Genomic DNA, 13519 nt, shown 5'->3' on the forward strand with positions numbered 1-13519 from the left:
TTTCTATTCTTCATTTCATTTCAGTATTGATACGTCACCAAATATATATCCTTAGGTTTCACCTGTGTCTTGAATGACAAATGTCAATGGATTCCAGACATGTTAGTAGCTCGCTAAATATTAGTAGCATTATTATAAAGCACCCAGATTACCAGCTGGTCTAGAGTTACGCACTTTAAAGAAGGTCCACTTCCTTTTGAAATTGCCTGTCGTTTGAATACACAGATACAACGTTTTTGCATAGGTACAGAAAAGAACTCACTGTTTGTTTTTTTTTCTTAATTTATTTTTTTCCTGGTGTAGCATCCCAGGAAGTCACGTGTTGTCTGTGTAGAGAGGAACCCATCACAAAATTTGTATCTGGAGCTGAGCCTCAGTCTGTCTGTGGTTGGTATGGTCTGTGTTTGTTTTGGGGGGCAGGTCCTTTCCCAAAGACAGGATTTCAGCTAGCCACTCTTAACTCTGGTAAGGTTGCACAACTCAGTGACTCCCAAGCACTTTAGACCAATGAGCCACTGTCAGCCTTTGATATGTCTTGCAAACTGCCCATCCTCCTAGAGAGCCTGGGACATGAGGTGACATGGCAGAGACATGAGGGGCTTCAATCAAGGGTCATGCCATACAAAACTGACAAGTTCATATAGGTTTCTGCTTAGCATTTTCCCATCTCACATGAGGACGAGGACTATTTATTGGGATCTCGAGGATGTCAAGTGATCAGCCAACTGCAGTTTGGAAATTACAGCAATTTGCAAAAGTCCGAATTCTTTTTTAACATCAGGTTTGATGCTTCCCACACTGGCGAGTGCCTGGTTAGGCCTTCAGCAGGCAGTATATGGCAGTAGTTTGTCATCAGCAAGTGTGAAGTTAGAGCTGTTCAGCCAGACAGGAGCACGTGGCTCCTGAAACCCAATTAACTGAAAATGTGCTTTGTGCGTTGCTAATAAGGGAGGAAAATAGTGCCACTAGACACTGGCTTCAGCTCCCTAGCTGGGAGCATGCTGGGAGACGCAGACAAATTTGTTGGTTCCTCACAGTAATGAAGGCAAATAAGGTTATTGAGTTGGTGGTCTGTGGAAAAGGAATAGAACTAGATTTGGCCCAGAAGTTAGAACAATACATGTATGAGACATTGTAGATGCTAACACAAAATATATCTAGCTTTGTATTTATTTTTTGTATATAAAACAAATGGTAGATCTTCCATATGTGATTATGCTTACCTGTTTTGCATCACATTCAAGGAGCTTTGCGCAGTGACTAAGGAGTGTGACCATGGTTCTTACTGAGACGAGAGTAAGTGCCTTGTCAATGAGCAGTCTAATTATTGACTTGCAATTTTATCAAAATATTCCCACCTATTCAAATTAATACGGGCTCATAAAACTTTCTGTTGTAGCAATGTATTTGCAACATTTGCCTCCGAAGTGCCATCAATAGCTCTTCCCTTGCTCTGTTATTTGGTGCTTTGATTAGAGCAGAACAAAATGTCAAGCTTTACTGCTTCTCTGCTCTTTTTGGAACCATTGTGAAATTGGTCCTAATGCTAAAGAGAGAGTATAACACACTAAACCACAAGCATGTAGGAACAGCACAATGTGTTGTCAGCTATGGGAAAGACAGAAAGCCTATTTTCAAAACCTTGTGAATAGGTTAATGCTGTTGCTAGGAAAAGATTTGCCCTTTTACACATCTGAAGGGAGGTAACGTTGACAGTAAGGAGTAGAGGACTAGCAAGATTTTAAGTTTTTGTGTGACTTTTATTTCTGAGAAAGAAAGGGCATTGGCAACAACGGCTGCCTGTAGCACAGCTTCCCCTCCTATATTTTTTTTTTACACTTGACTTCTAATATGGATTCCAGGCATGATTCAGCAAACAGGGTGAAGAAGATTTTTACAGACATGGACTGGCACAGTATTAGATAAAAGAAAAAAAAATAAAAAAATAAAAAAATAACCTCTGGAATAGTGTAATGGGCTTTTTTTATCCAATGCATATAAAATATGGATCTTAACAAACATGCCTAAACCTTAATTTAGAGGAGTTTTATTGGGCTCTAGTTTTAAGTGCAGAAAGTCATTTGCTGGGAAGGCAGATATGGTGTAATGAGGCTCACTGGGCTAACTCGGGGAGGCTCCCAACTCACCTCTAGGCTCAAAATGAAAATTATAAAATCACTAATGTGCATTATCTGGAGGTTCATTTTGCTGTTATTTGAGTACATGACCAAGAAACAGAGAAGGATTTTTGTGATCCAGAAATGCCAGAAATGGCACTGACAGCTGCGGTACTTTTTGTCTCGATCTTAAATGCTCCCTTTCTAAATCTGGGACAACAGTTTTAAACATGAGAAACAGATTTTTAAAGACAACACTAAAACTTCAGGAGTTCTTCCACGTTATCCTCATGCCTCAAGAAAAGACAATCCAATGTACACTATATTGAAACATGTTTACACAAGCTATTCACCTTCGGTGGGCAACTATGAGTGTCCTGTTATGGACTAAATTGAACGCACACTGGGCAAACCTAAGTACATAAAGACAGGGAAAAAAAACAAAACAAACAAAAAAAAAAACCTTCTGATGCAGATAGAAACTTGATCAGTGTAGGAGTGACATTTTTTTTTCAGATGGTTCTCAGAGTTGGTAGTTATTGTATTTTAGCATATGATTAGAACAGCTTACGTTTGGATATTGTTGAAATCTAATGGGCAGTGGATAATCTTCAGCAATTTAAGTGAGAATTAAAATGATGAATGGCTCCTTTTGTTGAAATGGTAGCACTGTGTTCCATGTTACTGGTAGAAAGAATTTATACAGCTGATGAGAGCAATACCATATTGACAGCAACATTAGAAAGAAGTCTGTAAATTCTGGATGGCAGAACAGACTTTCATAAAGCAGCACTTTTCTTTTTACAGATTTAAATCTCCAGAAGCTTGAGCCCAGTGTCCATACTTTCTCCTCATGAACTATAGTAATCAAAGATGTTTCCTTTCTACTTCAAAAAAAAACAGCAACAACAAACAAAAAACATTAATTTAAAATGGCAAGGTCAGTCAGAGTATTTTTCAGTATCATGTGCATCCTCTGATGGTCTAGGAGATCCCAAATCTATTCATTTTTTTTCATCTGGAACTGGCAAAGAAGCAGTAGAGGAGGGACTTACAGAGACTGGAGAGCACTGGTGATGTGCACAGAGATGTGAATGTAGCTACCATTTCCACACTAAAGTTTTAATAATGCTTTCATTTTCTCTTAAGATTGTCAGAAATGGAGACTCATCCCTTGTGATCCCTGTGTTAATTGTGCTGTTTATGATAATAACTTTCTTGATTATTTTGGATGATTTGAGTTCTGAGACTTTTCTCATATATATGTGAGTGCATCTGCATGTTTTAAGATATGAAAATTGCTCTGGTGTATTCTTGTTAAATTGCATGGTAATAACTATAACAATATCCCACATAAATTATGACTGTGGAGACTAACCTACTTGTCCGTGCCTCAGCTAATTATATTTCACCCCCATTCACTTTTTTCATGCTGTCACTTCAGATGTGTATTTTTTGGTTCTCTAACTCTGCTACTGCAGAGTAGCTACAGTACGTTCCCTGATAGCAGGGCGGGTTACAGTTACAGGGGGGAGACTTGCTGGAGTAAATACACTGAAGTGAAAGACATTTTAGTCTCTCGACGTACAATCCTCAAGTAATTGTATAGTAACCACTGTATTTTTATGAATAAGTATTTCCAACATACATTTCAAATGCCCCAAACCAGGCATACCAAGGTAAAGCTTCAGTGCAGAAGCAATCCAGCACAGATCAGACTTACTACCTCCTTGTTTTGCAGGGCCAGGCGTGCGTGAGTGTAAAGCCCAGCATGAGATCCATGCTCTCTGGACCGTGCAGGGGGTGGAACAGACTGCCCAGAAGGGCAAATCCTAAAAGCTGCATTGCCCCTGTTGAGGTCCTGACAATAACCAGCTGAACCACACAGGCTGGGATCATGCTCAGGCTTCAGAGCTTAGCTGTCCAGGTCTGCACATTTAAAATACTTCAGCTTATTAAGCTTCATATTGAAGACTCTTGATACAAGAGCACTTACTCAGGATGTCACTGACATGAATTCAAGTCCTTCCTCAGTCCAGAAACATCCTGTTACCCCCCAGGATAGCCACCAAACTGAGGGACCACGGAAACATCAGCCAGACTTTCAGCTGAACTTCTATTTATTTTTAAAAGTAATTTACCCTTGAAAGGAACATTCTTCTGGACAACATTGGGCTCCAGGTTTTGTTTTGGGTGGGTGGATGTGTTCAGAGAGCAGCCTTGCTTGGTAGAGCAGCTCTGTGGGAAATGGCAGGTCTGGCTGCACATCTTCTGAGGCTCCAGAGAAGCTGAGGCTGCGTTTTCCCCTGTGCCCATGCCTTCTGGTTTGTGTTGACCCAGAGGAGCAGTGCTGTTACTCAAAGACCTCTTTATTGAAAAAACTATTTTGGAATAAGTTTTTCTTCGACACTCTAGAAAGTGCCATGATACCAATGTGAGATAAGTTGCATAGCAAGCTGTTAGCATGATAAGAAATATAAGTACCTTCACTGTGCATGCCTCACTTCACCACTTAGATTTCTGCCATTTCCATTTTTCCCTTTCTGAAGCGTTTATAGCTCTCTATTATAGCCCATTTTATATTGCATAGCCTTCTCTCAGAAGTAATGATAAAAAATTAAAACTCCTCAAAAGGAGGATGATTTTTTTTTTGTCAAAACACTTCTCAGCTTGATAAACAATGAGGTATTTCAGTCGGATTTAAAGCCGCAATTTCCAAAAATTTTACCAGTTATCCTGGTGACATTGTTGCTGTATTAACCTTTCTATTCTCTCTCTGGCTTCTTATACTGTCAGATATTATCAGAGTCGCTAAGCATCTCACGCATAAAATCAATAGCAAAAGTAAAATCTCTACAGGGGTTCATAGTCTCTGGCAATGCTCCCTTTTCACTGGTAAAATTTTTGCTTGAGTCAGGGCTTTTTGTTTGATTTGAGGAGCAGAGGGGGGAGATGTTCAAGAATGAATGTGATATTTGAATGGTGTGACCTGCACCCATGACAAAAAGGACATCCCGGTGGCACACCCTGAAGACAGCTGCCCCAGAGTCTCCCCATGCCCGACGGGGTGGGTATCCACGTACCCACTGCCCGAGGTGACGTGGCCAGCCCCAGGCTCTGCCCCCGTTCAGGTGGGAGCAGTGCCTGCAGCTGGGCTGGGTGGCCCAGCCCCAAGGCAGTCAGTGTAACCCATTGCTCGAGCCATTGCCTACGTCTGGCTTCCACACCTTCCCCTGAAATGCTGGATTTCAGCTGAATTGGGCACTTCTCTTTGTTTCAAAACCCCTCTAATCTGTCTGTTGAAGTACTACATGTCTTGATTTGCCTCCTCTGCACCTTTTTGCCAAGTTTCTCCCCTCAGGAGTCTCTTTTTCAGACTAAATAGATGCTTTTTAGTTTCTCCTCATATGGAAGCACTTCCATACTTCAGATCATCCTCATCTCTCTTGTCAAAAACCTATCACTACCCACTTTTTTACACGGAGAGACCAGGAGTGCAATGAATTGCCTCAGATATGGATGCACCAAGGTTTTAAGAAATGGCATAATGATGTTTTCTGTTTCTCATATAATTTTTTCATTTTTCCTTGAGTAGGGACACTGATGAACCTCACCTTAATAATGTCACCAATGTCATTGTAGAATGTTCTTTTGTATTGTCATTCATGTTGCATTTTAGAAAGGAAGAAGTATTTTTAGTAGCACGTGAAGCATAAAAGCAGGTGCTGCATCTTTCAGTTTCACAGTTTAACCCAAATGGCTTTCTGTGTCATTAGCTTCATGCAGTCCTGCTGAAAAGAACTATAAACTACAATCTAAGCTAGTTTTTTTCCACATAAAATTTCCAGCAGCAGCATATGTGCTTGTTGTGTAGCTGGGGCCGATCCAAACCATGCCAAAGTGTTCTGGATAGGGTCGCGCCCACAGTTCCCCTGCAGTGCTGCGCTCGCGAGGAGAGCTGTCTGAGGGCTCCTGGTTATTCCCCGCTGTTTGCCAGCCCCCCCGGCAGTGTCAGCGCGGTGGAGCTGCGGGCTCCTGCTCCTCACAGTGCACACCCACTGCTTCAGCCTGGCAGCCTCGGCCTGGTGCCGGGAGGAGTTTGCAACCAGCAGTAGGTCTCAGGGTGCAAACCTCATGCTCAGGTTGGCTGTGGTGATGGTTTCCACTAAGGTGTGAGCTGACACCAGCACCCATTTCTCATGCAGTCGCCCCCATAAAATAAGCTCCATTGCAGATGCAATTTCCAACAACAAAACTGATTTGGAATAACTCAAATTTTGGTAATCCAACCTAAAAGGAAACTGATTTCACAGACATTGCAGGCTATTCACCCCTTGAAAACAAGTGTTAGTTATGTCAACTTGGGGCAAACTTGGGGCTGCCCTTCCTTACGCTGGGGACAGCAGCCCCTCTGGCTAGGGCAGCAGCTACTGGTATTCGCTCTTTTATTGCTAGTGCCAGAGCAGGCGTACTTCAGACAGATCAGAAAATCTGAGACATCAGTTTGTACTGCTGATTGGCAGGTTTTGCTTTTGCAATACATCCGTTAATTCCAGGAGAATATTTCTGTGGTTCTTTGGGATGCTTTACAAGCAGTTACCTCTGATTGATTTCTCTTCTTTCCCACTAACTTGCACAAGAAAAGTGTAGCACATACTGATGCTACAAGGTTTGAACTTGGGTTTGCAATAGCAGTGTTCGTTCACCATTATTTTGTTGAAGCAATGTAAAAAGACAAGGCTTAATTTGTGAAATGGGCCATCTGCTTCCATACAAACCACATAATAGAATGCACAACTATTTCAATTAATATAGTAAAGTGTCTTTAAGCAATAGGGATGTTTTTTTTATGTATTTTTGACTGCAGAAGATGTCATCATCCTTTGCTCTAATTATTCTTGATTTTACCTCCTCATATTTTCATTTAAAGAAAAGAAATGACAACTTGTCTCACTGGGAGCAAAGTTTTCTCATAGATGGATCAGTAATAATTAGACAAAATGGTACTGCAAACTCCAGCAGACAGGATATCTCCATTACAGAGAGTTATGTTGTCATTCCTTTGACCATCCTCCCATCAATCCATCCATCAACAAATTAAAGTTGGCTAAAGAGCCACTTATCTTGAATGCTTTTCACTGTGATCGCCGTCAATCTAGATAAATAAATATTTTCCCTAGGCAGAGTTTACATATTTAACCATGTTTAAGAGACAGTTCCCTTGCTGCTGATATATCCAGCAAATTGCATATGCTTTTGCTCTGTTTCCCGATTCACCTCACCCACACATTACACCTTCATTAAATGAACCCTGCTCCTCTGCCTCCATTTGGCTTGTGTTTAAAGATCGGATGACTAGGACAAAGTTGCATTAAAACTGGCAGTCTAAAAAAAGTCTAGAAATGGATTTTATTCTGTTACGTTGGAAAAATCCTAGAGTTCTATGTAAGACGCACACCAATAATTCATTGAATATTTAAGTGAAATCAAAAAAAAAAAAGGCAAAGCTTTCTCAACAAGCCTGCTTTGAGGAATATGGCCATGCTACTGCATCTGACTTTCATAATTTAAACCAGGATACCATAAATGACTCTAAGGCTTCATGATGAACATAAACAATGATATGAGCAGAATTATATATGCTATCTAATAAATATGTATGTGCCAGTGAATACACTGTTAAAGATATTACTTTCTCCCTATTATTTATTTTTCACTTAATTGATACATAGAGCAGTTCACACTCTGCCTGCTGCCTATCAGACACACGCAAAGGAACAGCGGCCTTACTTATTAGCATTAATGTATGCCTGGTGCTTTTCAAAAGACACTCACACACACACATGCGCATAGAAGGGGTGAAATTCCCCTCCTACTGAAGTCAATAGGCTACTTACCATGGCTGTCAGTAATGATGGGGGCTGTTCCTAAAGCTAACGGTTAGTAAATCAGAATATGACTGAGAACAAATGCGCTGCTGTGGGCAAAGCTCGAGAGTTGTTAGGGAAGCATGAGAGGAATAATAACCTGATATTTCCTGTTGATCATTAAGGATGACTTGTCTTTCCTTCTCAAATACCTTGCAAATGTGACAGCTGGAACTGGCCAAGGGCTGACAGGCTCAGCTTTTGGGTTGCTGTTGTGCAGGCAGGACCCGAGCCAGGAGAGCACTGGGGCACCGTGCACTGCCGTGCCCTGCTGTGTGGGACACACTTCTCCACGTGCCCCGCCGAGGTCCCCTGTGCAATGCCAGGCAGCTCAGTGCTAGTTCCTGTCACCCCTGCAAGCTGCCCATGTGCTGCTTCGTTCCACGTCACTTGACGTAGGAAGAGGTGTGTGCTCATAGTCACATAACAAACAAGTCTGTGTGGTTAGAATTCCCTACAGTGAAAGTAAGCTGCAGGAAAATGCTTTTGTAGCTGCAACATGTATGCTAGATAATGCTGTACTGATCTTAGCAGAAAACATTGTTTTAAGGAAAATAAGCGTGCCTTCTCAACTCTGGAGTCCCAGCCAGCACTATGGCACTGATACCTGGTGATCTCTGCTTTCTGCCAAGGCAGACCACAAACAGAATTTCCCCTTTTATCTGCAACATAGTTGGCATTGAACAGCTTACTGGTCACAGGCTTTGCTCTTTGATGCAATCAAAACAGAAACAAAAGAAGATGGGACTTGCAAATCATGGCTTATCCCGAGCACAGAAGTATCTCTGAAACTGCCCTGCCAGATGCTGGTGCACACCCTGCTCCCCTGCTTGCTCCTCCTGCCCCATGGGTGCTCATTCAGTCTGGTGATGCTCTGTGGGGACTCACTGGGGAGGCTGTGTGCTCCCTGATCAGCGCAAATGGCTCCTGCTGCCCAGCAGGCAGGTCACTGCCACCATGCCTGCAACGTGCTGTCAACAGGTTTGCATTTCCCAAAGGCAGGAGGTGGTGTGGCTGTGCCATAAAAGCCATCGCAGCCAGAGTTCTGGAAGAGGACAGCTCAATGAGGGCTCCTTCCCTGTTGACTGCAACCAAGCAGACATGGCAAGTAAATAGCATAACCTATCCTTACACCTATCTCTCTGCCTGTTCTTCTCATGACCTCAAGGCAGAGCTTTGCTGTAACATAATGAAAAAGATGCAACTTCTCCACTGTTTTAATAGATACAGTAAGTTAGAGGCATCTTCCTGTCCTCTGCCATAATGACTCACTTCTCCTGCCTGGACAAGTAGAGGTGACCAGATGAGGGATTTATACTCCAAATACTTGAAGCAAATCCCACCCCAGATTTACTTCCTCAAGCACAGCCATAAAGCTGTTGTAAATCTGCCCCACACATGTGGGAGGCAGCATGTCCCTGCACCATTTTCCCATGAAGCTGTGCACACGTGGCATGGCCCCGCTTCTCCTGTATAAATGTCCATAAGCACGGGGGGAGGTGTCCAGAGGAGCAGAGGCTGAAATCACTTACAGCTTGAGTGGTGTGGGGGACAAGTTGAAGATTGGTCACCCACCCCAGCACTCACAGGTGACAGTGGCAATTCGCAGCCTGCTGTCCTGGGGCTATCCCCTTGCTCTCACTACCCTTGTGCTGGAACATGTCTGTATCTAAAGGATGAGGCGAGGAGAAAGCTTCCCATCTGAAGGGTCTTGGCAAGATGCCTGAGGCCCCTCATTGCATCCCTCCTGTGCATTCAGTAAGGATGAGATGCTGCCCGGGGCTTGGCTCCCGCTGCCCACCTGCTTGCTGCATCTCAGCCACATCTTCAGTGCTGACATCCTGACCAAGCGTGGATGGCTTCATGCTTGTTGCTAAAGGAGACCTCAGCCAAAGTCAAAGGTGGGTAAGATGGCTGAGCTGATGGTGCAGGAGTGGTCTCCATCTTTCAGTGCTTGATTTCCTCATCTTAGCTCTGCATAAACACTACTTCTTTGCATTTATTTATACTCAAGTTTAAGTGCCTGTGCAAATTATAGCACAGACAGCCAGAACAGAAATGAGGCATTTAAATGGTAAATAAACAGTGCCTGTGCATGCTGGTGCTTTTATAAATAATACCCCCTTTTAAGCCTTATTCTCTGCCATACAGGAATGTCACTTTTCAGAACATCTGAACCCACAAACATCACACATCAGTCTCTCTATATGCTTATTTAAAGAGCATATCAAACTATTTCTGCAAGCCAAAAGGACTAAATTATCCATGAATTCAAGATAACCGTCCTTAACCCAGAAAATGTCAACAGTTTTCTATAATAATTGTCCCAGCCGCAGCAGCGATGACGTTTGGAGTGCCTTTCTTAGGAGGTGGGCGAGCCATACGCTTCTGGGAGAGTACTCAGCTCTGAGGATGTTCTGTATTTGTATCCTATTACATATGGTGCTCTACACATATCTGTCTGCCCCTGCAGTTGTGTGGCACCTTTGCTGCCTCCACTGTGTTGTGTTTTATCTCTAAGGGTAAGATTCAAAGCTCCTACCCTCCATTTAATGCCATGTAACAAGTCCTGTAGCAGTTCCTGGTTGGCCTTTGCTGCTGTTCACTAGAATGCAAAGCAAATAAAGCTCCCTTGCTTTCTCCTTTAACTCCTGGACTTCTTTCCACGAGTTCTGGATTTAGAGCCCCCTTCCTGATGTTTTTTATTGTAGTGTCTACAATGCAGACTTACATACTTCTGCCAAATTCTGCTTGATTTGCCAACTACTGCCCACACCTACCTACCAGGAGACATCAAGGTTCACACCCAGAACACGATAGTGAGGATACAGGTGGTTTACATGCACATTCTCGGCTATTTCAGTGCATGCAGCTTCAAACAGCAAACCTCCATGGATGAATTACAGACTGATGAGGAAGCACTGACCTTACAGAAGCGCATTCCTCAGCCCTGGATGCTGAGCCCAGGAAATGCCATGGAGTGTGTGGATGGAGCTACATTCACTCTGAAGTACATGCAAAACCTTCCCTGAAGTTAGCGTTGAAGGAAAGCATGTTTATGGCATGCATGCAAGTGGGAAGAAAAACCAGCCCAGCCCAGCTGCCCACTGCACACCTCGTGCTAATGCCCACTCTTCTCACTAGCCCAAGCATGGGTGGGAATGGAGGTGGAGGCGGAAACAACCGTGGACCCTGCTGGGCGCTGCTCCAAGCATGCTGGAGAGGTGCTTGCGGGGTGGCACGGGGAGGCTGGCATTGCTCTGGGCCATACAGCGCACGTCCAGCAGCTGAGTAGCGTTGTCCCTGGCTGAACCTGTCAGCCTGCCAAACGCTGGGTTTCTCTAACATTTTAATGGCCGTAAGGGAAATGCAAACTGCAAATTCTTTTCAGCATGAGTGTATTCGGACTTTTTTGTCTAATACTCAGAATGTGGTGGTGGGTTTATTGTAGGTGCTGTTTTGCCATAAGACTGTAAGATGCAGAACTGAGAAAAAAATGAATACTGGGTGAAAAGGACTGAGGCAAAACACATGAGTGTTATCCAGTCTCCTCCTAATGTGGTCTCTCAGAGTGGATAATAATATAAACATTCATCCATTAGAAAAAAACTACCCTTTACTGCCCCCCATTAAATACATTGGCAGTCCTATTAAAATACAAGTCAGATTTGTGTTTAATGATCTTGAAAGGAAAGTAATTGCTTGAGTATTACCATTCAAATGTTCTTGCAGCAGCATATAATATTTACAGTCTGAGCGCCACTTCTGAGTGCTGCACGGCGCTGAAGATTGCCCAGCCTCTTCAGAGGAAGAGCCTGCGTAGTGGTGAGCTCGGGTACAAACATGATACGCTATCTGAGCACTGTAAAGCCTGTGAGAAACAGCTAAGCAATGGGCTGCGTAATTTTTCAATTTTAATAAGCTCTTGAAAGAAAAGCCTTCAAAAACCCTGTACCTACTGCAAAGGCAGTGCTGCCAGTGCTCGCTCGGGTGAGGAGTTCTGGGGTTGCTCCCGTGAGCAGGCTCCTTGCTTTGGGAACATTTTGTGCCAGCATCAGACACAAAGTCGTGCTGAGAACTGTGATATTTTTCTATACCATTTTAACCCCTGACAATATCTTACAAGGTGAAAACATCAGAGGTGATTGTATTCAACTACTATGTGTAATTTTTGTGGGAATATCCCCAAATCAAAGCTCATTTAGTCTGAGGAAGAGTGGAATGTGAAAGTTAAAAAAAGTAGAAAGAGGAAACAAAAGATATTTTGTATTGTGTTTATTTGTACAAGTATATCAAGCATAAACATGGAGAGCATTTCATAAAGCATAGGGAATATTTCTTGAAGCAAGCAGCATGTGTGCCACAAAGTATATCAGAACTCTGATGGAAAAAGCAAGTTATGTGTCATTTTTTCCTTTTCTCATCTGTCTTGTCTACCAAGGTCTTTGTCCCTCAGGCTCCAAGAGTGCCAGTGAAGTCCTGGGCTGGCAAGGTCTGCCTCCTGCTCTGAGCTTGGACAGGGGGCGGCCTGGGGAGGCCACAGGCACCACTGAGACTCTTTCACCCGCCTATAAATGAGATGAATTTAAAAATATAAACAAACTCAAAACATCTAAGGCATTACGTTTTGTTGGATGTGCTGGTTCTGAGAATGACAATCCTGCCATAGTGAATTAGCTTGAACAGCCTCAGGTGCCACTGTCAAGTGCCATCCCAAGCAGGGAGGACAGCAAGGGCGTGATCTGAAAGGAGCCAGATAAGGTGCAGTAAAGCACCAAGGTGTCCGGATCAGACTGGTGCCGTGGGCCAGATATTAGCATCAGCATTTGGGGGTCTATAATTGCTTTATTACTTGTAAGGTTAACGTGCTGCTGTAAGGTGGCACATTGTATAGTTTGCCTCCTTTGTGTGCTCTTAACTGACAAACTGTTTTAGTTAGTAGGAGGAATTATTCCTTGCAGAGTGTGGCTTGGTTGCAACCCTTTCTCCATCTCAGCCAGCCCAGATAACCCCATGAAGTGGTGGATGAAACACTGCAGACACAGTGGTCCTGATTCCCTTTTACCCTGAGACTTTCTTGGGTTTCTTGCACAATAGAAGACCCAAAAAGCAGCTGCAAAGGTAGTTCACGCTAAATCCCAGGGCAGTGCCAGGAGCCTTAGCACAAATAAGAATGCAACTTTAAATCTCTGAAAGAGCTGTAAAATGCCTCCATGCCTCTCCATGAGCAAACACGGAGGAAGAGAGAAGCAAAGACAGAGAACCAGGAAAAAGGCAAACATTTCCCATTTATGCAAACCAGAATAGAAGGGATGGGCAGATAGGCCCTTCGAGTAACTAGGCATGTAGGCTTACTTAGAAGGTATGAGCATCGCTGCATATGCATATATAAATCAAGACTTCAGTGTACACCAATAGCAGTCTAGCCATGTGCCGTGCAGAAGCAGCTTCGCAAACCCATTTTCTGACCTGAGA

The 13519-nt window shown here is 43.3% G+C and overlaps 1 protein-coding gene across 2 annotated transcripts in view; it reads right to left on the bottom strand.

The window, feature by feature from the left end:
- Positions 1-13519, bottom strand: part of ELP4 (elongator acetyltransferase complex subunit 4) — a 277760-nt gene that overhangs the window by 62279 nt on the left and 201962 nt on the right. The window contains exon 10 of one of the 2 annotated variants that reach the window (XM_035328536.1): positions 12328-12612. The exons of the other annotated variant lie outside the window; for it this stretch is intronic. Within the exon in view, the coding sequence (XP_035184427.1) occupies positions 12478-12612 (135 nt within the window). The 3' untranslated portion in view covers positions 12328-12477. Of the gene's footprint in view, positions 1-12327; positions 12613-13519 lie in introns of those variants that run through there. 2 annotated transcript variants of the gene reach the window in all.

This window comes from Oxyura jamaicensis, chromosome 5 (genome assembly GCF_011077185.1).
Source record: "Oxyura jamaicensis isolate SHBP4307 breed ruddy duck chromosome 5, BPBGC_Ojam_1.0, whole genome shotgun sequence".
Taxonomy (NCBI): domain Eukaryota; kingdom Metazoa; phylum Chordata; class Aves; order Anseriformes; family Anatidae; genus Oxyura; species Oxyura jamaicensis.